The sequence below is a fragment of the Drosophila miranda genome (genome assembly GCF_003369915.1).
Source record: "Drosophila miranda strain MSH22 chromosome Y unlocalized genomic scaffold, D.miranda_PacBio2.1 Contig_Y2_pilon, whole genome shotgun sequence".
NCBI classification, from domain to species: Eukaryota; Metazoa; Arthropoda; class Insecta; order Diptera; family Drosophilidae; genus Drosophila; species Drosophila miranda.
Genome location: NW_022881614.1, coordinates 27,872,585 through 27,899,409, shown reverse-complemented (window position 1 = coordinate 27,899,409; position 26,825 = coordinate 27,872,585). Strand labels below are relative to the sequence as shown.

At 43.3% G+C, this 26,825-nt stretch overlaps 3 protein-coding genes, 1 long non-coding RNA gene and 2 pseudogenes across 5 annotated transcripts; 3 read left to right on the top strand and 3 right to left on the bottom strand.

Moving 5' to 3' along the window:
• Positions 1–14,858, top strand: part of LOC117193915 — a 59,303-nt pseudogene extending 44,445 nt beyond the window's left edge.
• A 140-nt stretch (positions 14,859–14,998) lies between these two features.
• Positions 14,999–18,510, bottom strand: LOC108158121 (lysM and putative peptidoglycan-binding domain-containing protein 3). The gene is given in 6 exon segments (XM_017290300.2): positions 14,999–15,444; positions 17,382–17,450; positions 17,453–17,554; positions 17,557–17,734; positions 17,736–17,937; positions 18,022–18,510. Coding segments are annotated over 6 exon segments (810 nt in total). The 5' UTR covers positions 18,036–18,510; the 3' UTR covers positions 14,999–15,199.
• On the bottom strand, positions 15,539–17,043 carry LOC108158114 (26S proteasome regulatory subunit 7). Its single transcript, XM_017290290.2, has one exon. The coding sequence runs from the start codon at positions 16,930–16,932 to the stop codon at positions 15,631–15,633; it is 1,302 nt and encodes a 433-aa protein (XP_017145779.2). The 5' UTR covers positions 16,933–17,043; the 3' UTR covers positions 15,539–15,630.
• A 301-nt stretch (positions 18,511–18,811) lies between the features above and the next one.
• On the top strand, positions 18,812–19,545 carry LOC117192591. Its single transcript, XM_033397310.1, has 2 exons — positions 18,812–19,198; positions 19,257–19,545. The coding sequence occupies exons 1-2, from the start codon at positions 19,171–19,173 to the stop codon at positions 19,529–19,531; spliced, it is 303 nt and encodes a 100-aa protein (XP_033253201.1). The 5' UTR covers positions 18,812–19,170; the 3' UTR covers positions 19,532–19,545.
• On the bottom strand, positions 19,303–26,764 carry LOC117192594. 2 transcript variants are annotated; one of them, XR_004474384.1, is made up of 5 exons: positions 26,519–26,764; positions 26,345–26,446; positions 22,730–24,871; positions 21,556–21,657; positions 19,303–20,085 (listed from the first exon to the last, which is right to left on the bottom strand). It is a non-coding gene; the product is annotated as an uncharacterized LOC117192594 (long non-coding RNA). The 2 variants fall into 2 exon arrangements; XR_004474385.1 differs by lacking the exons at positions 22,730–24,871; positions 26,345–26,446; positions 26,519–26,764 and adding an exon at positions 21,730–21,964.
• On the top strand, positions 22,038–24,247 carry LOC117192578 (annotated as a pseudogene).
• Positions 26,765–26,825: the final 61 nt, after the last annotated feature.

The following is a 26,825-nucleotide window of genomic DNA, read 5'->3' as shown; positions in this document are numbered from 1 at the left end:
GTTTCGAATTTGCAGAAAAGTGTAGGGAAGTTATTAAGACATACTATTTACACAAAGAATTTGACTTTAAAGCACCACCAAAGTATCAGATGCAGATTCGTGTAACAGAAACAACACCATTTCATTGTACTCCACGTCGTTTATCCTACCATGAGAGAGAGAAAGTAGCTGAAATAGTAGATGATCTGTTAGAAAAGAAAGTAATCCGTCATAGTGAGTCTCCTTATGCTTCCCCGTTGGTCCTAGTAAAAAAAAAATCAGGAGAACTTCGAATGTGTGTCGATTACCGTGGTCTGAACAAACGAATTGTTAAAGATAATTTCCCATTGCCCCTTATTGAGGACTGTCTTGAGTTTTTAGAAAACAAGTGCTGTTTTTTCATTATAGATTTGAAAAGTGGGTATCATCAAATAGGCGTAGAAGAAAAATCAGTTCCGTATACATCGTTTGTGACACCGCAAGGACAGTATGAGTACTTGAGAATGCCCTTTGGGTTAAAAAATGGATCCGCTATTTTTCAGAGATTTATTTCGGAGCTCTTGAGAGACTTTATTAGGAACAAAAGCATTGTAGTGTACATGGATGATATATTAGTAGCGACTAAAACAGTTGAAGAACACATGGATATATTAAAAAGACTATGCATTCGGTTTAGCGAGCAAAATTTAGAGATAAATCTAAAAAAGTGTAGGTTTGTCAATCGAAACATCGATTTCCTGGGGTATAAAGTTAATCAAAACGGAATAGTTCCTAGTGATTCCCATATTGAGGCCTTGAAAAAATACCCAGTCCCTCAAAATGTAAAAGCACTGCACTCATGCTTGGGATTCTTTTCGTATTTTCGACGTTTCATGTTGTCATTTGCGACGACAGCTAAGCCCTTGGTGCAGTTGTTAAAAGAAGGTGTTCCGTTTCCAATGAATAGAGAACAGGTGAAGACGTTTGAAACTCTTAAGAATGCGTTGGCAAATCCTCCGGTATTAGCCATTTTTAGCCCAAATAGATAAACGGAATTACATACAGACGCAAGTTCATACGGTTATGGCGCAATACTGATGCAAAGACAAGATGATGGGAAGATGCACCCTGTGTCCTATTATTCCGGCAAAAAAACAGAAAGAGAATCACGTTATCATAGTTTCGAACTAGAGACATTGGCTATAATTTATGCATTGAGGCGTTTTAGAGCATATTTGGAGCATAGGTCCTTCAAAATAATCACGGATTGTAATTCGTTAGTACAGACGTTAACCAGAAAGTCAATTAGTCCTAAGATAGCACGGTGGTCCCTAGAGTTAGAGAACTATGATTACTCCATTATGCACAGACCTGGGGCCAGTATGGCGCACGTTGATGCGCTGAGCAGACAAGATCAAGTGACGAATATGTTAGAGGATGGTTATAGAGTCAAATACGGTTTAGAAAAGTCTAATTTAGAAAAAGATGAGAGTAGAAAGCAATATACAAGGAATAGTGTAAGTAGAGACAACACTGGTAGTGAGCATAGAGGTACCGTAGAGAACCCTGTGATTAAGTGTAGAGAATTAAATATCAATAGAGAGCGTAGTAGTACCGTACAGAACCCTGCGATTGAGTGTGGAGAATCAAGTGCAGTAGGAAGTAGATTGGGAAATAGGTGAAGTCTGATGATAGAGAGAACCTTGGTGGTGATTGTAGAGATAACATAGAGAATAGTGAATATAGGGAAGAGGATGGATGGAAGATTGAAATTAGAGATTTGAGCCAATGTAGTGGAAGCGTTAACGATGTGGTGGGGGGAGTAAAGTACATTAGTAGTAGGAATTCAGATAAAGAGAAAAAATGTGTTGAGGATACAGTAGAGAGGGACAAGTTAGAGTTTCAGGAGGAAAGATTACTAAAATCATTGATAGTTGGGGTAGTAGGTGCAACGCCAGAAGATGTTGATTTGATATTGCAAACAGAACAGATGCGAGACAAGGAAGTAGTTAGGATTCGAAAAATGCTAGAGGATGGAATTGAAGTAGATTTTGAAATGATAGATGGTATTGTTTACAAGAGGAGTTGTGAAAACAAACTATGTTTCAATGTACCAATGTGTATGGAAGAGCAGTTGATAAGGCGGTCACACGAAAAACTAGGACATCTGGCCGCAGAGAAGTGCGTGAGTGACCTTTTGAGGACCTACTGGTTTCCGTCAATGAGAAGTAAAGTGGCAAGGTTCATCAGAAACTGTCTACCGTGTATACTACACTCGATGCCTAAAACAATCCATAACAGAACGCTCCATAGTATCCCAAAGTCGTGTGTTCCTTTTCATACCCTACATGTTGATCATTTGGGTCCGTTGCCGAGTATTAGATCTAAGCGAAAACACCTCCTTGTGGTAATAGATGCATTCACTAAGTTTGTCAAATTGTTCCCGGTTAATAGTACCAGCACGCGGGAAGCGAAGGATGCCTTAAGAAAATATTTTGATTTCTATAGTCGCCCTACTAGGATAATATCAGATCGTGGGACCTGTTTCACCTCGTTAGAGTTCTCTAGTTTTCTGCAGGAGAGAGGGATAGAGCACATTAAGGTAGCTACAGGTGCACCGCAGGCGAATGGCCAAGTGGAGCGGGTGAATCGTGTTCTTACTCCTATGTTAGGAAAACTGTCAGAGCCCCTTGAGCAAGCCGATTGGTATAGGTTGATGAGCAAGGTAGAGCACGCCATTAATAACTCCGTTAACAGCAGTACGAAAAAGACACCTAGCACATTGTTATTTGGAATACCCCGGAAAGGACCCGTTGTAGATGAATTAACCGAATACCTAGGGGAGAAGTTAGCGTCATAACTTAGAGAGTTGGAAACTATAAGAGAAATAGCAAGTGAGGACATACGGTTGTCGCAGAAAAGAAATGAGAAGATGTATACCCATAAACATAGAGCCCCATTAAAGTATGAACCTGGTGACTATGTAGCAGTCCGGCATGTGGACACAACACCGGGGATCAATAAGAAGTTCGCACCAAAGTATCGAGGACCGTACAGGATCAATAGAGTATTGGATAATGATCGTTATGAGGTTGTCGACATTGAGGACTGTCAGTTGACGCAAAAGCCATTCCGAAGTATATTAGAACAAGCAAGGCTTAAACCCTGGGTAGAGTGTAAGGATAAAACCATGGTCACATGTTGTTAATCGATGAAATAGTATGTTAAGTAAGACAATACCGAATAAGAAATGTTTAACCAACTGTATGCCTTAGTGTGTAGATCGTGGGCGATCTGTAGTCAGGTTTCCCGAATGTAAGATATGAATATTAGTTTATAAGATTTGAATATTAGTTTAAGATTTACTCATCGATAGTATTATAAGAAATACCAATGTACTCGATATATCGATACTTGACCTCGACAAGTATCGATATGCCAACACACATTCATTGGAATACGCCGATCAAGAAAGAAGAACATATAATAAAACCGTGCTATTAAAAGTTTACAATATGGTTTCTTTAAATTCAGCGTAATTCTGAATATCTAGGAGTTTCGTGCTTGATTTAATAGCTTTGGTTATATTGTTAGAATTAATGATTTCTAAATAGGCTTTTTGGAATGGAGGAAAATCTATTTCGTTATGGAAATATAATGCGCTCTTTTTGGTGCATAGATATTCCTTTATTATATCCTTCGCTAAGGTGTTAGTCATTTCCTTATACGTGATCTTGATGATTAGCTTGTGAACACTGCGATGTGTTTCTACCTTATCTTCATTGCCTTTTATTATCTCAATTTGCCGATTGTAATAGTTAATTGGTCTTTCCGTGATAGCAATGTGATTTAGATTGTCTTCCTGTGCGCTATGTACAGTTGCACCAACGCTATTGGAAGCTTCTCCAAGGAGATTTTCATTAATCTTTACCCTTGATAAGGCATCAGCTACATGATTTTCTTTGCCTGGTAGATATTTCATTTTAAAATCAAACTTATTCAGTTTTATTTTCCACCTTTGTAATTTCATATTTGGCTCCTTGAGGTTGTTCAACCAAATCAAGGGTTTATGATCGCTTTGTATCTCGAATGTTCTACCGAACAGATATGAACGGAAATACTTGGTTGCCCATACGATCGCTAATAATTCCTTTTCGATGGCTGAATAGTTTATTTCATGTTCATTTAGGGTTCTGCTAGCGTAGCAGATCGGTTTGTGTTCTTGTGACAAAACCGCTCCCAATGCTATGTTACTAGCGTCGGTTGTTACCGTGAACATTTTGTCAAAGTCTGGGAACGCAAGGATAGGGTCTGATGTGATGAGTACTTTTAGTCTCTCAAATGCCTCGACGCACTTTTCTTCCTTGGGGTCTATGACAGCTCCTTTCTTTAGTTTGAGTGTCATGGGTTTTGCTATGTTTGCAAAATTAGGAATGAATTTCCTGTAGAACCCGCACAGACCTAAGAATGACTTTATTTGTTTAGTCGTTTCTGGTATTGGAAATTTGACAATGGCAGAGATTTTGCCTGGATTTGGTACTATTCCTTCAGTAGTGACTACATGACCTAGGAATTCAGTTTCCTTTTTCATGAATTCACATTTATCCATTTGTCTCTCAACTTTCCAAATACTCTCCTTAGTGACAACAAGTGTTCTTCCAATGAAGTGGAAAATATAATGATGTCATCTAAGTATACAAAGCAATCTTTGAAGATTAACTCTTCTAGCAGATTGTTCATACATCTTTGGAAGGTAGCTGGGGCAGTGGTTAGCCCAAAGGGCATACGAGTGAACTCGTAATGTCCATGCTTAGTGGAGAACGCAGTTTTGGGGATTGAGCTAGGTTCCATGGGTATTTGATGGAAACCTTTTGCTAAATCGATTGTCGAAAAATACTGACATTAACAAAGTTTGTCTAGGATTTCATCCATTCGTGGAGTTGGGAATTTGTCCTTAACTGTTATTTCATTTAGACTTCTATAGTCTACTACCATTCGATATTTTTGCTTTCTTGAAGAATCTATCTTCTTCGGAATCATAGATATGGGCGAGCAGTAAGGAGAATTCGACTTTCGAATTATTCCCTGCCTGATCATATCTTTGATTTGCTGGTTTACCTCCTGATCATGTATCTGGGCATATTTGTATGGTCGTCTGTAGACCGGGTCTTCATGTTGAGTTTTGATCTCGTGCTTGATTGTACTTGTGAAAGTCAAATTGTCACCTTCTCTGTACTGCACATCCTTAAACTCATATAAGACCTTCTTTAACTCTTCCCTCTCTTCGTCGTTTAAGTGTTCAAATCTTAATTGATTACATTCCCTTAATTCACTGTCTAGAGCGGAAGCGAAGTATTGATCTCCCTCTGGAGATGGGTCAAGGCACTTAGGTGCGATCTTCTCTTCTTTTGTAGAGGGATCAGTGCACTTCTGTGCGGTCTTGCCGGCTTCAATAGCTCCTAGTGTTACAGTGTCATTTCTGTAATCGATGACGGCTTTACTTGCCATCAAGTATTCTCTTCCTAATAAAATGTCATAATTTTCGGAAAAGTTATTTATGTAGAACTTTTGTTCGGACGGACATGTTTTGTTCGCATTCCTCATTATACTCTTAGTTAAACGGACAGGTCCATTGATGGTATGGACCGTAAGGTTATCGTGTTTTATCTCGGAATCTGTATAATTTTCTTTCATGATGTTGATCGATGATCCCGAGTCAGCGATACACCTTAATATTCTTTTATTAATGGTAATGTTTATATAGGGTCCTCCTCGGTTTCTTCCGAGGCGGCTTGATGAAAATTTACGTCCATCTTCGTTTGGCCACACTGGCTCTCCCTCCCTCTTTTAGTAGGTTGGTTGGGTCCACTCCCACTAGCTTGGTTTTGAGACATTTGCTGATTGAATGGATTCTGAGCCCTACCTTGATTCAAGGAATTTTTGAACTCTGTGGAGATAATGTTTTTTATCCCCAATCGGCCGACTAATTATTTCGAATTAAACAAAACTCGGCGCAGAAATAAAATTACGATATGTTCTTTAATGCGTGACATCCAAATTGCAAGTGTGGCTTGCCTGCCCTTTACATTGCCGCTCCGATCGCTAAGCGCAGCTTCGCTCGGCCGACGTCGGTAGGCAGACGCAAAGCGGAGATAGCGAAGAGCGAGCTGGCAGAGAGCGTTTACCAGGGCAAGCAAGCTCAAAGCTTTAACAAACAAATGAGTGACATAGACATAAGTAACAAACAAAATAAGCGGCTGAGGGCCAAGAATTAGGTGCTATTTGGCAAGCAGCTAATCGGCTGGGTTCTGCTCCGAACATTCACCCCCCGTTGGAAGGCAAAGGCTTTCAACAGATCCATCCTGAAGGGGCAGAACCGCTATTTTTCCAACGGCCCTCTTGAAGATGCTTGCTTGGGCGCAGCTGGCGGCTACGCTGGGATGATCGTCGAACGCAGCAATCGGCGCTTCTTTACGAAGGCGGCTTGTCGTGATTACGTCTTGATCATCGGGAACCTCTGTAATTGCATAGAATGGCAGGAAATTTGGCAATGTAGAAACTGTTGAAAGTTGAATTTCATTTGGCGTGGATATGTAGGTTTTTAATATATGGAAGAGATCGCGCTGCAGTTCCTGATTCTCCGATCGCAGTTTTTCCACTTGCACCTGGCACTCGAGCAGCTGCTTCCTGCATTGCTGCTCTAAGTTTTGGTACTCCAGCGTTGTGGGTCGAAAATCGTCACGAGGAATTTTCAAAAGCGGTTAAAGCTGCACGCTTATTCTCCGAGCTATCAATGCTTCCTGATACTATCCAACCAAGTTTTGTCTCCTGCAATGTTGGCAATTGGGCTGATAGTCGAATCTGTTCGACGCACATTAAATCGAAGAACAAACCAGAACCTATCAACAAATCGATACGTTGGGGCTTGGAGAAATTAGGATCAGCTAGTTTTAGATTATTCGGCATTGGCCAATCCTTTGCGTCTACGCCGAAGTTAGGCTGCATTTCCGTAATTGAGTTGGTGACAATTGCAGCGAAGGAAGCTCGATAGCTTGCGTCCTGGGATTGTACAACTATATGTACAGACTTGCTCGAAGGTAGAATGGAATCTCCGATTCCAGAGATGTGAACATAAGACGAGCGATGATCCAACTGCAACTGATCAGCAAGTCTAGATGTTACAAAGTTTGCCTGTGATGCAGAATCCAAAATGGCACGACATGGGATAAGTGCTCCATAACGATCTGTTACATGGACGAGGGCAGTAGGTAGCAACACGTTCTGGCTAGGCTGAGATTTCTGGATCGAGGGGGGAGGGCTGGAACACCCGCTTGCTAGAAGCACAGTCGCGGCCTCTTGCTGGATCGATTCCTCGGCCGGTGAAGAGGAAGATGAAGCACCAGTTCCCGATGGAATGTGGAGTAGCGTGTGATGTTTGGCCTGGCAATGCCTGCAAAGTCCTGACCTGCACCTCTGCAATTCATGGCCTTTGTTGAGGCAGTTCAAACACAAGCGGCTCTTCTTTGCTTCTTTGTATCGTTCAAACGCAGAGAGATTCAGGAATGCCTGACATCTAGATATGTAATGCTCGGAGGAATTGCAATGGTTACATATGGGGTTAGGATGGTCGTTACTGGAGGTGATAAGGGTGACAGGTTTGTCTTCTCCCACCTGTTGACTAGGACTTGTTGCCATGGCTGATCCCAAATTCTCCAGCATCCGACATCTCGCTTCCAGAAATGAGGCCATGCTTGACCACCGAGGCAGTCCTGACGTCGGCAAGTTCTCTTCCCATTTCTCCTTTGTTTTGTGGTCCAGTTTCGTGCCTATGATGAAGATCAGCAACCCATCGGATATCTCCTGCGGGGTCGCCAAGGTCTGAAGTGCACGCAAGTGCGAATTGATTTTGTCGCTGAGCGCGCGCAAGCCGATAGCCGAGCCCTTCTCCACCCCTTGCAGCCCGAAAATAGCCTTGACGTGTGCCTGAAAATGTAACAGTTTATTATCGAATCGCAACATTAGTAAATTCAACGCCTTGTCGTAATTCTCCTCAGAAAGTTCCAAGGAACGAATCGTATCCAGCGCAGCACCATCTAGACATCCACGAAGATATTGGAATTTTTCGATGATTGGTACACGATGGTCTTTGTGCACCATTGTCGAGAACATCGAGTGGAATTCTGGCCAATCCATGTAGTTCCCACCGAATCGCGGAAGCTGCAACTCGGGCATTCGAGAACGGCCTATACTATTATAGGCGAACAACGACGAATTCCCCTCGAGAGTATGCCGAGCCGTTGAATTGGCAACATTTACCGTGCGAGCAGCCATCAACTCCCGCGACAGCCTGGACCTAACCTTGACATAAACATTCGAAAAGTCCAGCCGGGCATCATGGGCTAACTGCAGGAAATCCAGCCTTTCAAGGCTCGTTTGAGCGGCATCGAAATCCGCATTCATTCGCTCGATTTGCTCTAAGCGAGCTTGAAGTTCTGCCTCATCTAACTCGGCAAGCTCTTCCTTGGTAAGAAAGCGATCCATGGCCTTTAGTTGGCGCGCGATGGACTCGGCCTTGTGCTTGTAGAAATCTACATCACTCGGCATTGCTGCGTTTGCGACATTGGTAGGCTCAGGTGCTGCCATGTTGAGGTTTTAAAAGAGTCATTCAGCACGACCGAAAAAGACACCCTGTATACGTATAAACGTGGGAACCGAAAGCAAAGGGATTACAGCTAATGCCTTTAGCTGTGCGGCTGTGCGAGCTGTCCGATTCCGCTTTGTACTCCGCTTGTGTGTATTAGTGAGTTCGCTGCACTGCCTACCGCACTGCACTGACCGAATTGTCGCGACAGAGAAATTAATAGCCAGCAATGCGTGTATGTAGGTGTATGTAAGTGTGTTTTAGCACCGAATTGTGCTTAACCGCCGAAAATTTGCTAGGGCTAACGAATGTCGATCGCGAATGATTATTAATTGACACTGCAACTCAGAGATCACGTCGGGGTCACCAAATTTTATGTGGAGATAATGTTTTTTATCCCCAATCGGCCGACTAATTATTTCGAATTAAACAAAACTCGGCGCAGAAATAAAATTACGATATGTTCTTTAATGCGTGACATCCAAATTGCAAGTGTGGCTTGCCTGCCCTTTACATTGCCGCTCCGATCGCTAAGCGCAGCTTCGCTCGGCCGACGTCGGTAGGCAGACGCAAAGCGGAGATAGCGAAGAGCGAGCTGGCAGAGAGCGTTTAGCAGGGCAAGCAAGCGCAAAGCTTTAACAAACAAATGAGTGACATAGACATAAGTAACAAACAAAATAAGCGGCTGAGGGCCAAGAATTAGGTGCTATTTGGCAAGCAGCTAATCGGCTGGGTTCTGCTCCGAACAAACTCATTGTATAATCCAGGATTTTGGGAATTTTGATTTTGATTTGTTCGATTAGTCTGACCTGTTCCAGATGAACTCTGAGTTTGATTGTGATAGTTAGTAGTATTATAATTTGGATAATAGTTTCCAACATTCTTTCGATTTGATTGAGACGATTTCGATTGATCTTTATTTGTACCTGAATCTGTTGTACTAGCTTCGTACAATCCTTCTTCTTGTGCTGCCTTCTTAAGATTAGACAATGTGGTAATATCTTTTCTTGCTAAGGTCATGAACATTCTGTCAGGAAGTTTTCGAGTAATGACATCTTTAATTGTGTTGTTCAAAGCGTTTTTATAAATGACATTATTTTCTGGTATGTTTTCTAAGTTTAGCTTATTGTTTATTAATAATGCTTTTATCTCTAATTCTTCTATAAACTTACGAAGACTGCCGTTGAATCTGGTGGTGTATAGTTGTCGTAAGAGTTCTTCATATGGTGTGTGATTTTTGAACTCGTTGATCAGCGCCGTCTTCAGTTCGAGCCACGTGTTGGGTTGTATCATTTGCGATATGCGTTGTGCCTCTCCTGACAGTTGGATCTCGGTCGCTCCAAATAGGATCCTTTGTTGGCGAAGATCTTCAGTTGGATATAATCGATATAATGGATATATTCGATTCGTTTGATAAATGAGCTTAGCTGTCCAGATGAACCGTCATAGGCAGGTATTTGTCTGATCGACAGCAGTGCCTGGTTCAAGTGGATTTCGCTCAATCATGGTGGTGGTAACGCCATGTTGTTGGTGTTGATTGGGTTTTGTTTTGTTTTCAGTAGTTTTGAACTTTATTTTGGTTCACTTGTAAGTTTTTTGATTTTGTATTTAGTGTTTCACTGTTCTTGGTGGATCACTATCTCCGCTTACTTCAGTTCACTTAATTTTAGTTTTGCAAATCGTATGTGCTCGTAACACATAGGTTCTTTGGCGGATTTCACAATTTTATTAACGATTCCGGGATTACGTGATCACCGTAATTAGAAATTACACAAGCTGACCATTACCGAAATATAGGAGTTAATTTTAAACGAAATCCTACCGACTGCGCCAGTTAAATATCCGCAACTCGATTTTAAGTTTTTTAAAAAAGACTTTTATTTTACAACTTAAATATCTTTATGTCACAAGATTTAAATGAATTCCCCGACTTGACTTTGGGTCTGCTTGTCTCAAACGGAACTGATCTCTCTGCTGCTGGCTAGTTTCCATGAGCCCTTCTCTTGGAACTCCCGACTCTGGCTTCGGGCGTTGCTTTCCTCGGCTGCATCTTCGTGTCGGTGGCGTACCTGCCTGGATCGATATTTGGGGATGCGTCGGCTTTGATGAAAGGCATCCTGCTGGCGATCGGTGTTGCATTACATGACGGAGCTAGGAATGTGATACTCCTTGGTTTTATGTCTAGCTTTGATTGGTCCTCATGAGTGGCGTGATTCTAAAGAATCGATTTCTCGAGAGTGGCGTGATTCTAATGTTGATGAAACAATGTGGTCCATTGTTTATATTATGGGGGGCCCTAGCTTGGAGTATGGGTAGAAACAGTTATTGATTCTTGAGTGGGGTCCTGTTACTTGTGTGGATGGGGTGGATGAATTGTACATAAACATAATGTGTATGGGATGTGGGGAATTATGGATATGTCACTATATATATCCAATTCGTAATTTTATTTAGAAAATATCTATGTAATGTAATGCTAATGCCGTTTCCCCCAAGACTATGTGGGGAAACGCTAGTCTTCAGCAACAACGCCAAGTATCTTGGCCTAATCCTAGAAAGCTCGATTGGAAATTGAGCATAGAGGATAGAGTAAAGAAGGCCACAGTGGCCCTCTATACTTGCAGGAAAGCCATCGGACTAAAATGGGGAATGACCCCCTATATAGTTCGGTGGCTCTACACCGCCATCATACGACCAATCATGCTCTATGGAGTGGTGGTATGGTGGCCAGCCTTGGACAGAAGGACATGCCTCAATAAACTCAGCAGAGTTCAACGCATGGCAGAGCTATGCATAACTGGCGGGCTACGCACTACTCCAGGGGAAGCCCTGGATACAGTGCTGGACCTCCTCCCTGTGGATCTCATGGGAAAGAAGGTGGCAACACTTTCCGCCCTCAGTATGAGAGAAGCCAGACTGTGGAAAGCATCCGCGGTTGGGCACTCGGGAATCCTGATGAGACTCCCGCAATTACCAGAGAGGACAGATTACTGTATCCCCAGTGATCACCTCTCGACGCCCTTCCAGGTATCAATCCCATCTAGGGAGGACTGGGAGATGGGCGAACCAGGACCTGCAAATGCGGTCCACTTCTACACTGATGGCTCAAAGCTAGACGGCCGCGTGGGAGGCGGAGTCTACTGCAGCGAGCTGAACATCAGTCATTGCTTCAGGCTCCCGGATCACTGTAGTGTGTTCCAAGCGGAGGTTGAAGCCATCAAGGAGGCCATTTCGATCGTCTCCAAATTACTTCTAGATACGCACTTAGTGTGCGTCTTCTCGGACAGCCAAGCAGCTATCAAAGCTCTAGGCTCAATATCGTCGAACTCAGCGACTGTAAATGACTGCCGCAGGTCTCTGCACGAGATCGCAGAGCAGTTAGATCTCTTCCTTATATGGGTCCCCGGCCACAGGGACATCGAGGGGAATGACGCCGCCGACGAGCTAGCCAGGCAGGGTACTACGATTCCTCTCCTACCGGAGAGGGAGCAAGTAGCGATGCCCTTGGCTACGTGCAGGCTCCTAACGCACGAATTGTTCGAGCAAAATGCCAATAGGAGATGGCAGCAAACCGTTTCCTGTAAAGTCTCAAGATTGATATGGCCATATCGATCGAAGAAGCGCTCAGCAGAGCTGTATAAACTCAGCAGAGCACAGTGCTCTGCAGTTACTAGAGCCATTACGGGACACTGGCAGATCGGCACTCACGCCTCTAGACTGTCAATCCCTCATAACGACTTCTGCAGGAGTTGTCGCGACGAGGAGGAGGAGGAATCGGTCCCCCACTTCTTCTGCCACTGCCCAGCCCTTGGAAATCGTCGTCTTCGTATTCTCGGGGCCGCTTTCCTCACGGACATTTCGGACCTGTCCGTAATCAAACCAGGGACCTTGTCCAAATACATCCAAGCCACCGGATGGGACTGCCCTTAACCTGCAGTAGTATGCTCTCACGGTTTGGGCAACGCGAAGGGGCACATGCCCATGCGGCAACACAACGGACCTTTTATAGGTCCAAGTGAGCTTGGGGGCGGGAGGCTCTTATCCCCCCCTCCCGGCTACCGCCTTAACCTAACCTAACCTAATGCTAATGCCCTAGAGTATGAAAAGTTTGTTTTTTAATCATTATATTTTGCTGTTAATTTTATTAAATAAATAATACGTAACAATAGTTTCAATCTGTATGCACTCTGCTAACGATCTTTTTATAAACAACAACCCCACACGTACATATCGTATGCCTAGAAATATTTACAAAATATGCCTTAATTCCGAATAAAGCCAAATTATATGCAAACCAATAAAAACGCAAGCAATGAAACAAATGTTTTTAGTAGGTATCCCAACAAGCTATCCAATGGTGAGTACAGCCAAACCTTATTAATATTCAATAGAAATTTTCCCACTGTTTGGCGTTGCTTTTGGAATATGACTAACAGGATTTTATTTCGAAACAAACCATTTTAATAGCTGTTACTAATGTACTATTACGAGTGTTTGCATGATTCTGCTTGATCGAACATACTATAGATATACACCACACACCACACCACATCCACTCGTACATAACACGCAAACAAACTTTCAACAATAAAATCACCAACTTTGCCACACATACAAATGTACATAAATACACTAAAAAGCACACTGTTCTTCTCTCCGTTTGAATGTTGACTTGACCGTAACTGCTTATGTACACTAAACCAACAATACACCCATCAACTAAACCAACTAAACCAACAACACGCAAACCAACCTATCGAAACAAAAATGTCTTATCAAAAGGCGGCTCAAAACGCAACCACAACTGCAAAAGAGCAGGATAAGGAACAGGAACCAGTTGCGGCTAACGTTTACACGGCCTTGCCAGCTCAGGTATTTGACGATTTGCTAGAGACCCAGTCGAACCCATCGCTTCACTCCCTGCAAACAACGACAACCACCAGCGATGAATCCGAAACGGTGCGCGTCTACGACTTTAACAAGCAGGAGACCACGGTCATCAGACCTACCCCTGCGGAGCAGCAGCCGAGCTCCTCCACGACATCATCCATGGAGTCAGCTCAGAGCGCATCGGTGTCCTCTTCCTCCATAGACGCATCTGTGTCCAAAAAGCGTGAGCGTCCAGTTGTCCTACAGTTTGGCCCTGCCGACTCGGTGCCCACAATCGGTTCGCCAGTGAACACCCCCACAAGAGGCTCAACGCCCCCGGCGTTCCGCTTTCTCCAGCTAAAACGATGCCTCATCGAGCCGAGTCAAGTGTTGTCTGTGGACGAAGATGATGTGGTGAGTAAAAACATTAAGGTAGGACGGGTTGATTTTACCACCTTAAACAATATGCTTGACAGATGGAGCCTAATACACCCGTCGCCGAGAAGCCCGCCGTAGAAGATGAGGTGGTGCATGCAATGCCGTCAGTGAAAGCTCTGGCCCAGGCCTTCCTCTTGACCAGCAAAGCCCAGCAAGCCGAGCGACGATGGCGATCAAAGGTAAATCTGAGTAGAACTGTAGAATACGATATATAAGTATGAGTTTTCAAATGGACGTATAATTTCACACAAGGTGCGGCTATCCTTACCAGCTGACACGTCAGACAAGTCTCCTACCTCCCTAGCACGGCGACACAAGCAGGAGCATGCTGTTTCCATGGCAGAGGTAGCCGATGAATCCACGATCGCCTCTGACTTATCATCCCTCGAAACGTAAGTTCTCTGTGTAGTTGAATAAAAGTTATGTTTCCGAGTTCTTTTCTACAATCACAGGGATCCATCTATTCAATCGGACGGTTCCACGAACCCACCTATCGCCTCTCCTGTGACCCCAGTCCCAGTACGTCATGGCTTTCTCCCGAGCAATATTGCTTTCTTTGAGAACTTAAAGTTTAAGTGAATAAGCGAAGGGGATGAGATGTGCCTCCATCGGTGGATATTCCTTGAGTAATATGCACGGTAATGGTAAAGCACTCCACGCATCGTCACCAAAAATTATGTGCCATGGCCATGGCCAGCATTTCCCAGCCAGAGACCTACCCCACACACACAACAATGTACTTAACTTCAATTGTTACTTGTAGTCCGTATTTATTATTAATAACCATTATATCCATGGATATCATTTTTTTAGCCCTAAGATATGTATTATGTATGTATGTACTTATAAGGCGTAACAGAGCTATTTAAAGTTTAACCAAGAAATGTTACATTTTACCCCTACGTGTTTAACTGTTGCATACTTCTAATCAATAAATCTTACATAGACTCAATGCTCTTTTGGAGATCTCACAACTGAAATTCACAACAGACGAATATACATAGATTTGGGATCGATGTAGAGATTGGGATTAACAGGACGGACCATGTAGCAACTTGGAAGACCCCACCATAATCCAAACAATTTAGAGAATTAATTACAGTACACAAAGTCCTTATTATTTCGAAAAAAGAGTCCATATAAATTTCTAGGGTTATATGTATATTAAATAAATTCAACGGCCAGCAGCTGCATTTAAAATGCGCCTGGTAGAGCTAGAACGAGTGAGAGGAAAGAGACGAGTTGTTGCCGGTACATTCGGAATGATGATCACTTCGGTGCTGGCATAACCAGCTACTGCGAGCTGTGGTTGTGATGTGGATGCTCCGCAAGATAGACGACATAGACCAGCGGTATGACGACGCACAGAGCGAGTATGAATATCAGCAGACAGATCCAGGACATGTCGCAGTCAGAGCCGGACCAATCGACGGCACGCAGAGAGGGACCCGGTATGGGACGCACCAGAGGAGCATGCCGGTCCACAAGCAAGTCGTTCAACAGAGGTGCACTGTCGTCCGGCGATCGCTCCATATTGGCTGCGTTAAAGTTTACAAAATAGAGACATTTATTAGCTATGGCGGGGAACAATTAAATGTTATGTTATGTAATCGCTTGCGAAACATCCGGAGGTAAATTTTTGTTTTATTTTGCCAGTTGAAGGATATATTATCTATTACAGTTTCTCCTTCAGTGGATACAAAATAGTGCCAATAAAATTAGTCTTAATTATAGGTCATATAGCGGGGAGTGGCGCTAAACTTGGCGTAGCTCTTGATAACCTTGTTCACGGCCTCGAGGAAATCCTTTTCGGTGGCCACCTTGCGACGCGCACTAATGGCAAACATGCCGGCTTCCGTGCACACTGAGCGGATCTCGGCGCCCGTAGAGTTGGGGCAGAGACGAGCCAGCAGATCAAAACGAATGTCACGTTCCACGGACATAGAGCGAGCGTGAATCTTGAAAATATGTGAGCGGCCATCCTGGTCAGGCAGACCGAACTCCACCTTACGGTCCAGACGGCCGGGACGCATTAACGCTGGATCTAGAGTGTCGGGTCTGTTGGTAGCCATCAGAACCTTGATATTACCACGAGGATCGAACCCATCCAGCTGATTGATGAGCTCCAACATAGTACGCTGCACCTCGTTATCACCACCAGCACCATCATCGAATCGGGCTCCGCCGATCGCATCGATTTCATCGAAGAAAATGAGACAAGCCTTCTTGGAGCGTGCCATCTCAAACAGCTCGCGCACCATACGCGCTCCCTCGCCGACATACTTTTGCACCAGCTCTGACCCGATGACGCGGATGAAACAGGCATCCGTGCGATTGGCAACGGCTCGGGCACAGAGTGTCTTGCCAGTGCCAGGCGGTCCAAAAAGCAACACGCCCTTGGGCGGCTCAATGCCCAAGTTGACAAATTTCTCGGGATGCAACAGCGGAGTTTCCACAACCTCCCGCAGCTTCTCGATCTGCTCCTTGCAGCCGCCAACATCGCTGTAGGTCACATCCGGCTTATCTTCCACCTGCATCATCGTAACTGTCGGATCTATTTTCGGCGGCAGCGGTATGTGGATCTGGTACTTGTTGCGATCGACACCCACACGCATTCCTTCCTCAATATCGGTTGTGGCCACCGAATCGGCCAAGTCCACGACGAACTTGGCAAACTGCTTCACGTTGATAATGTACTTCGGGTCATCCGAGTCGGCGTTGATGATTTTGGTGCAACGTGCCACCTGAAGCGGTTGCTCATTTTGCAGAATTTGCTTATCAGCAGCCAGATCCCAGAGTGCAGGAGGTGCCAGACCTGTGTCGCTCTCCTTGATGCCAGTCAACTCATTGACCTGTTTCACAGCCTTTTGAATGTCTTCCTCGATGTTTTTTATGGACTTGTGGTATTGACTCTGGCCGTATGTCTTCAGAAGTTCGATGTCACCCTCGTCCAGCGACTTTATTTCCTTCTCCTCCTTCTCGTCGTGTTTCACTTTGCGCTGATCATCTCCCAGATAGTCCGGCATCTTGTTGTATAACGAATTTATAATTTCCGACAGCAAAAAGGCAGCCTAGCTATGTTTTTCTTTTGTTTAAATGCAGAATGACTAAACAATTTAGCAAGCACTGTGACCAGTGTGACCGCGTACGGCGATAAAAATATACGGTCTAAAAATATACAGTAAAAATACTGACGAATTGTTCAAGTTGTGCACTACCTCTGCAAATGGTCTATTTACCGCACTGTAAAGTTGACATTACTATATAGTTCCCTGTTTGATTCTATGCACTTCCTCGCAGGAAGCGAAGGCTTAGTTTTTTGCTGACCGGAAGTTCATCCGGTATTTGGTTGGATATAAATTTAATTGGACTTCACTTGATAAATTAGGACGTTGACGACCCTCACCATCTTTTATATTACAGTTCTTATATGTGTACCGAATATGAGCAAACATTAGCCAGGGCATAGACTCACCTTCATCATTTGGAGACCCATGAGCTCCCTCGTAGTATTTGCTTGCCGCTTTACTCGTTGATGGTTGATAGACGACGAGCCAGATGCATTTACTGCTGCTACAAGGAGTCTCTCGTCCAACATTTAGCGAGCATCCTCCAGTGGGTTGCGTTCAATGGCAGGCTCCCGTTCTTGTTGTGCCTTGGACTGTTGTTGCCGCTTCTGTGCACGGCTGGCAGAGCATCCTGAACTCCATTCCCCAAGAGAACATTGTGCACTGTTACAGGTATGCGAATTATGCGATGAGCGTATATCTCATTGTCGCGGTCTATCATGTTCAGGCGTTTGATATCGGCCACAGAACAATGAAATTTTGAGCGCCAACGCTTGCAAGGTGTCGCCTTCTTGCACGTTGACTTCTAGCGTGTTCTCATAGCGATCCAATCTGGCGTGGCCGTTCGGTCTGTGTCCCAACGGCACCAGGTTGACAAACTCATCATCGTCGTAGGCTGGCCTCGCGAAGATATCCTCCACATTGTCTGGATCTGGATCGTCCCAGTTATAATTTTGGTGGCGCCTGAAAGACAAAGCCCGCGTCATAATACATATATTTTATTTTGTTGACACTCGAAGCAACAGTCGTGTTGGCGCTGACTCTTACACATTGCGTCTCATAGCTGCCTTAGTTCTCGCGGAGGGTTTGTTTCCTTCTTAGGGAACGTCTCGGATGGTGATGCAGTGACTCTTCCTTGCTACGCTTGCAATGCGCCCAAGAAACCAATTAATTAGCTTATATTATAAGTGTAATAGGCTATTCACACTGACGACCATCCACCATCCACCATCCATTTCGGGGATGGTCCGTAAGGTTTTGCCGTTCCGAAAATTTCCCAGTTAGTCCACCATCCATTTTGGATGTTCCTAAACCGCACGTTTCTATGCGATAGTTAGCCGATGGTTTTCAAATGCAACTCTGAATAATTGTCATTCACAATGGGAAAATGGTATTCACTGCGAAATCGTAAACAATGATTGTGACAAAATTAACAAAAAACAAAAACAACAACAGAACAGCTCGGAAGGACAGCAGACCAAATTTTCGAAAAACTTATTAATAAAATGGATTTAGTGCCAGAAAACTCCTCCAGTGGTACGTTGAATAGACATATTTGTTTTTTATTGTTTATAATATATAATATTATTACACAATGCAGCAAACAAGAGAACAACAGCAGGCGGCAGGGTGAAATGGAGTGCCGCGCTTGAGAGCCTGCTGATTGACATATGGAAGGAGAAAATTGAAGATTTCCGCGGACCACGCAAAAATTCACATGTGTAAATTAAGTTGTCCGTATGTCCAAGTAGCCTTAGCTGCTTGATGCGGTGGTCCTCGTGCGGGTTCCGTGGTCTAGAATCCTTTATGAAGATTATGTTGGAGAGATAACTGTCTCTCTTATCACTGGTCTTGTGGTACAGTGGTATAGAATTAATAATTCAAAGTGTTTACGGCTGGTTGCCGGAGCAAGGTTTATTAACAAGCGTTAGCTTTCGTTATAAGAACAGAACTAAAACTAGGAGCCACCAGCAAGCTGGGACATAAGCTGAATCAAAAGTATTTAATTGCCAAAGAATGCAAAGCTACAAAATATATGTACTTAGAGCTACAAAGCTACAGTCGGTAAGCCGACTTGGCATAAGCGATAATGCTGATCTTGCGGCATGTGCAAGATATCAGATTACCGCCGGTTGACCGTCACATTCAGGGCGCTGAACTGAAGTTCGCTGATTTGGCATCTTGAGTGCAAACAACATGGAGCAGAGCACATTGGACAACGACAGTAAGTTTTATTAATTTATTGCTAAAAAAATATATTTCATTTAAGGTGTTCATTGCAGATCCTGATGAGTACTTTTCGGATATTATTGAGATGGACCTGGACGGATCTTGTAGCTCCAGCACCTTGTCTGGGCGTCCGCCAAAGAAAAAGAAAAAGACCGACATTTCGTGGCTGGCAGAGATCGCCCAGGAGCGTCTCGAACAACAAAAGGACCACCACAGAAAGAAGGAGGAGCACGACGTTAGGCAGGAGAAGATGGTGCAGGACTTGATCAGCACCCAAACAAAATTCCAGAACGACTTATTAGAAGTTTTAAAAAATAAAAATAAATAAGTTTTTAATTTTCATTACGGTCTACACAATATTTTGCGATTGCAGATCGTATCTGTTCTGCTGACTGATTAAAGTCAGCAGAACTGTTGCTGGTATCGGGCTGTTCGCGCTGCTCATTTGTTGCAAGATCCCAATTTTCATTAATCGCGCTGTTGTGCATATTTAATATATTGTGTAAAATACAACAGCTCATTATTATGGCGCTATTATTTTTGTGGTGGCTATCAAGACCTTTTCCGATTATTCGAAATCTGGCTTTTAAATGCCAAAATGCATTTTCCACCACTCGCCTTACTTTGGAAAGGTTGTAGTTAAACGTGCGCTGTTCAAAAGAGGCGACTGTGGAAAACGGGTAAGGTTTCATCAGCTTTTTAGAAAACCTAAATGCCGAGTCCCCGATAAGCATTACAGGGACGTTTACTCCGCTTATTTCCTTGGCTTTATCTTGGAGTAATGCCGATGCTTCGATATGTTTTGCAAGGCTTGACTTCTGGTATATCATCGAGTCATTGCACCTTCCTGCAGAGCCGATATTTACATATGTAAATCTGTATCTAAAAAGAATCGGATTTAAATAATTTAGGGATTTGTCAGAAGTAGGCTAGAGTACGCGTTCTCATCATTCTGCAACCTGTCCAAATCTGCCTTGGCCAAAATCAAATCCCACTGCAACCATCACCTCAGAAAGTCGCTGGGTCTGATAATCTGCACTCCCGTTCCTATCATATATCACATGGCAGGAGAACTTCCCCCGGACTACAGGATGAGATTCCTGGCGGCGAAAGAGTTGGTTAAGGTGTTTGCATTTAATCTCCCAGCAAGTGAAACAGTGTCAGCAAATAGGGATTTAAACACGGACACAGCTTCGTTTTGCACTAAAATTAGCTCCGACTTAGAATTTTTCAAGGGTTCTGCACCCAACAAGCGCGCTATAGACCAGTTAGGTATCATGCTGCTCCACGGGGAAAAGAAGGATCAGCTGACAAAGGGTGGTTTTGAAATCTATTACACGGATGGGTCAGTCGCAGATGGGCATTCCAGCGCCGCTTTCCTGCACGATAGGACAGGTTTTTTAGATAGCTATTACACGCACAAAACCCTTTCCTCGTTGTCCGCCGAGCTCCTTGCTATCGAGAAGGCATTAGACCATGCTATTTTGTACAATTTTCCTCGTGTCGCGCTCCTGACAGACAGCAGAAACGGGGCCCTCATTCTGGCGAAGAACATTCAGGATAACTCTATCGCCCACAAAATCAGAGAAAAGATCCAACAAAATCCACATCTAAGAACTGTAGAGGTTCACTACATTCCCGGACACGATAACATCCCTCAGAACACTTCAGTTGACGCAGCAGCCAAAGAAGCCCACAGACGAGGAAAATACACAGTGGTTAAATGGAACCTTAAAGACGCTATGTGCGAAATACACAGAATCTTAAAAGCAGAATGGGAGAGAGAATACGCCGAGTTTGCTAGTATCAAGCACCGAGGTTACTGCTCGCTTTTCCCTCAACATCATCCAAACCGTGGTTCCTAAATAAAACTAAGCTTAAAGCCATTGACGCTAAAAGAATCAACAGACTGCTTAGTGGTAACGCATTCGATAGGCACACTCTCGCCAAAATGCATGTAGTTCCTAGTAACATATGTGATACATGCGATAGTATCGATAACGCCTCGCATTTAATTTTCAATTGTACAAAGTACAACACAAGGCAAAACTTCCCATCTCTAAGAAAATATAATGATATTTACAAATTCTTTGAAAAAGAAAACATCAGCGCGTACCAAACACTAATTGACTTCATCGACGAAATTGATGTAAAGCTATAAACAGTACTCCAACATCTTCTATTCTTTGACTTGGCAATTTCCACCTTCAAAAGGCGGGCGGCCAAATAATCCCACGCTACTCACGGACAGCTTGGTAACTTAAACCCTAAAAAAAAAAAATAAAAAAAAAATAATTTAGGACATTAAACCAACTTGCTAAATACATATTTTTGTGCAAGATATTTGCATACCTATAATCCACTAGGGCAAACAAGACTGTGGAATACCAGCCTCAGCCTTATGGTGGTCTACTGCCTCAGGTGCTGGTGGTTTTATTTCGATGTGGCATCCATCTAGAATAAAAAGGAAGTTTTAAAACCAATTTATATGTAAACATATTGCTGAAGTTCTTATTGATTTCCTACCAATTGCACCTAGGCACTGAGGAAACCCAATTGCCTCGAATCCCTTTTTGCTGTTGAACCACAGCCGAAATAATTGCTATATCTTCATCATCCATTAAAAGAACCAAGAATTAATAAATCTTCCGCGCAAATTTAATGAACTTGTTATTGGCATCAGCTGTTTTTGACGGATGGTGGATGGTGGCAGTGTGAATCGGAGTTTCACATCTGTCAAAAAATCCCACCATTCCCCGGGATGGGCTCAGTGTGCAGAGCCTATAAAGTATATTTCCAGCCAGACAACAACAACAATTACTTGAAAACAGAGCAATCGGTATCGATAGATACCAGTGTTAACAAACAGCTGTTTGTGTTTATTTCAATGTCCATAGATAGCGTTTAATTTATAGCTCATTATATTACTAAAATGGGGTTTTTTTCGTTCCTAAAGAGTCGCCCCATCTTCTGGCTGAGCGTCACCGGAACTACGGTAGGCGCCGCCTGCGCCATAAAGTCTGGGTTCCCGTATTCATTTACAAATGTCCGGGTTTGACTGCCTTCCCTCTTACAGAGACCTTATGCAAGGCGGAAAATTCACAAAAGAAACCGATGAAACGAACAAAGTATTCATTGTGACGGGGTCGAACAACGGAATTGGAAAAGAAACGGTCAGGGAACTGGCGAAACGGGGAGCAACCGTTTACATGGCATGTCGAGTCATGAAAAAATGTGAGGAGGCCCGAGAGGAGATTGTGCTGGAGACCAAAAACAAATACGTGTACTGCCGTGAATGCGACTTAGCTTCGACTTAGACTCAATACGGAATTTCGTTGCCGCGTATGTATTCAGTTCTACTCTATCACTGTTTCTTAATACCTTAACCTTTTAGCTTCAAGCGGGAACAGAAAACGCTGAATATACTTATCAACAATGCTGGTGTCATGCGCTGTCCCCGGTCACTTACAAAGGATGGCTTCGAGATGCAGTTGGGCGTGAATCATATGGGCCACTATTTACTTACCACACTGCTATTGGATAAATACATATATTTTATTTTGTTGACACTCGAAGCAACAGTCGTGTTGGCGCTGACTCTTACACATTGCGTCTCATAGCTGCCTTAGTTCTCGCGGAGGGTTTGTTTCCTTCTTAGGGAACGTCTCGGATGGTGATGCAGTGACTCTTCCTTGCTACGCTTGCAATGCGCCCAAGAAACCAATTAATTAGCTTATATTATAAGTGTAATAGGCTATTCACACTGACGACCATCCACCATCCACCATCCATTTCGGGGATGGTCCGTAAGGTTTTGCCGTTCCGAAAATTTCCCAGTTAGTCCACCATCCATTTTGGATGTTCCTAAACCGCACGTTTCTATGCGATAGTTAGCCGATGGTTTTCAAATGCAACTCTGAATAATTGTCATTCACAATGGAAAAATGGTATTCACTGCGAAAACGTAAACAATGATTGTGACAAAATTAACAAAAAACAAAAACAACAACAGAACAGCTCGGAAGGACAGCAGACCAAATTTTCGAAAAACTTATTAATAAAATGGATTTAGTGCCAGAAAACTCCTCCAGTGGTACGTTGAATAGATATATTTGTTTTTTATTGTTTATAATATATAATATTATTACACAATGCAGCAAACAAGAGAACAACAGCAGGCGGCAGGGTGAAATGGAGTGCCGCGCTTGAGAGCCTGCTGATTGACATATGGAAGGAGAAAATTGAAGATTTCCGCGGACCACGCAAAAATTCACATGTGTAAATTAAGTTGTCCGTATGTCCAAGTAGCCTTAGCTGCTTGATGCGGTGGTCCTCGTGCGGGTTCCGTGGTATAGAATCCTTTATGAAGATTATGTTGGAGAGATAACTGTCTCTCTTATCACTGGCCTTGTGGTACAGTGGTATAGAATTAATAATTCAAAGTGTTTACGGCTGGTTGCCGGAGCAAGGTTTATTAACAAGCGTTAGCTTTCGTAATAAGAACAGAACTAAAACTAGGAGCCACCAGCAAGCTGGGGCATAAGCTGAATCAAAAGTATTTAATTGCCAAAGAATGCAAAGCTACAAAATATATGTACTTAGAGCTACAAAGCTACAGTCGGTAAGCCGACTTGGCATAAGCGATAATGCTGATCTTGCGGCATGTGCAAGATATCAGATTACCGCCGGTTGACCGTCACATTCAGGGCGCTGAACTGAAGTTCGCTGATTTGGCATCTTGAGTGCAAACAACATGGAGCAGAGCACATTGGACAACGACAGTAAGTTTTATTAATTTATTGCTAAAAAAATATATTTCATTTAAGGTGTTCATTGCAGATCCTGATGAGTACTTTTCGGATATTATTGAGATGGACCTGGACGGATCTTGTAGCTCCAGCACCTTGTCTGGGCGTCCGCCAAAGAAAAAGAAAAAGACAGACATTTCGTGGCTGGCAGAGATCGCCCAGGAGCGTCTCGAACAACAAAAGGACCACCACAGAAAGAAGGAGGAGCACGACGTTAGGCAGGAGAAGATGGTGCAGGACTTGATCAGCACCCAAACAAAATTCCAGAACGACTTATTAGAAGTTTTAAAAAATAAAAATAAATAAGTTTTTAATTTTCATTACGGTCTACACAATATTTTGCGATTGCAGATCGTATCTGTTCTGCTGACTGATTAAAGTCAGCAGAACTGTTGCTGGTATCGGGCTGTTCGCGCTGCTCAATTGTTGCAAGATCCCAATTTTCATTAATCGCGCTGTTGTGCATATTTAATATATTGTGTAAAATACAACAGCTCATTATTATGGCGCTATTATTTTTGTGGTGGCTATCAAGACCTTTTCCGATTATTCGAAATCTGGCTTTTAAATGCCCAAATGCATTTTCCACCACTCGCCTTACTTTGGAAAGGTTGTAGTTAAACGTGCGCTGTTCCAAAGAGGCGACTGTGGAAAACGGGTAAGGTTTCATCAGCTTTTTAGAAAACCTAAATGCCGAGTCCCCGATAAGCATTACAGGGACGTTTACTCCGCTTATTTCCTTGGCTTTATCTTGGAGTAATGCCGATGCTTCGATATGTTTTGCAAGGCTTGACTTCTGGTATATCATCGAGTCATTGCACCTTCCTGCAGAGCCGATATTTACATATGTAAATCTGTATCTAAAAAGAATCGGATTTAAATAATTTAGGGATTTGTCAGAAGTAGGCTAGAGTACGCGTTCTCATCATTCTGCAACCTGTCCAAATCTGCCTTGGCCAAAATCAAATCCCACTGCAACCATCACCTCAGAAAGTCGCTGGGTCTGATAATCTGCACTCCCGTTCCTATCATATATCACATGGCAGGAGAACTTCCCCCGGACTACAGGATGAGATTCCTGGCGGCGAACGAGTTGGTTAAGGTGTTTGCATTTAATCTCCCAGCAAGTGAAACAGTGTCAGCAAATAGGGATTTAAACACGGACACAGCTTCGTTTTGCACTAAAATTAGCTCCGACTTAGAATTTTTCAAGGGTTCTGCACCCAACAAGCACGCTATAGACCAGTTAGGTATCATGCTGCTCCACGGGGAAAAGAAGGATCAGCTGACAAAGGGTGGTTTTGAAATCTATTACACGGATGGGTCAGTCGCAGATGGGCATTCCAGCGCCGCTTTCCTGCACGATAGGACAGGTTTTTTAGATAGCTATTACACGCACAAAACCCTTTCCTCGTTGTCCGCCGAGCTCCTTGCTATCGAGAAGGCATTAGACCATGCTATTTTGTACAATTTTCCTCGTGTCGCGCTCCTGACAGACAGCAGAAACGGGGCCCTCATTCTGGCGAAGAACATTCAGGATAACTCTATCGCCCACAAAATCAGAGAAAAGATCCAACAAAATCCACATCTAAGAACTGTAGAGGTTCACTACATTCCCGGACACGATAACATCCCTCAGAACACTTCAGTTGACGCAGCAGCCAAAGAAGCCCACAGACGAGGAAAATACACAGTGGTTAAATGGAACCTTAAAGACGCTATGTGCGAAATACACAGAATCTTAAAAGCAGAATGGGAGAGAGAATACGCCGAGTTTGCTAGTATCAAGCACCGAGGTTACTGCTCGCTTTTCCCTCAACATCATCCAAACCGTGGTTCCTAAATAAAACTAAGCTTAAAGCCATTGACGCTAAAAGAATCAACAGACTGCTTAGTGGTAACGCATTCGATAGGCACACTCTCGCCAAAATGCATGTAGTTCCTAGTAACATATGTGATACATGCGATAGTATCGATAACGCCTCGCATTTAATTTTCAATTGTACAAAGTACAACACAACAAGGCAAAACTTCCCATCTCTAAGAAAATATAATGATATTTACAAATTCTTTGAAAAAGAAAACATCAGCGCGTACCAAACACTAATTGACTTCATCGACGAAATTGATGTAAAGCTATAAACAGTACTCCAACATCTTCTATTCTTTGACTTGGCAATTTCCACCTTCAAAAGGCGGGCGGCCAAATAATCCCACGCTACTCACGGACAGCTTGGTAACTTAAAACCTAAAAAAAAAAAATAAAAAAAAAATAATTTAGGACATTAAACCAACTTGCTAAATACATATTTTTGTGCAAGATATTTGCATACCTATAATCCACTAGGGCAAACAAGACTGTGGAATACCAGCCTCAGCCTTATGGTGGTCTACTGCCTCAGGTGCTGGTGGTTTTATTTCGATGTGGCATCCATCTAGAATAAAAAGGAAGTTTTAAAACCAATTTATATGTAAACATATTGCTGAAGTTCTTATTGATTTCCTACCAATTGCACCTAGGCACTGAGGAAACCCAATTGCCTCGAATCCCTTTTTGCTGTTGAACCACAGCCGAAATAATTGCTATATCTTCATCATCCATTAAAAGAACCAAGAATTAATAAATCTTCCGCGCAAATTTAATGAACTTGTTATTGGCATCAGCTGTTTTTGACGGATGGTGGATGGTGGCAGTGTGAATCGGAGTTTCACATCTGTCAAAAAATCCCACCATTCCCCCGGGATGGGCTCAGTGTGCAGAGCCTATAAAGTATATTTCCAGCCAGACAACAACAACAATTACTTGAAAACAGA

What these genes read in the sequence shown, in the direction of transcription:
- LOC108158114 (XM_017290290.2), bottom strand. Translation starts at nt 16,932, where the DNA reads ATGCCGGACTATCTGGGAGATGATCAGCGCAAAGTGAAACACGACGAG.
- LOC117192591 (XM_033397310.1), top strand. Translation starts at nt 19,171, where the DNA reads ATGGAGCAGAGCACATTGGACAACGACA. An exon ending in GAGCACATTGGACAACGACA is followed by an intron (nt 19,199 to 19,256) that starts GTAAGTTTTATT and finishes TGTTCATTGCAG; the next exon opens with ATCCTGATGAGTACTTTTCG.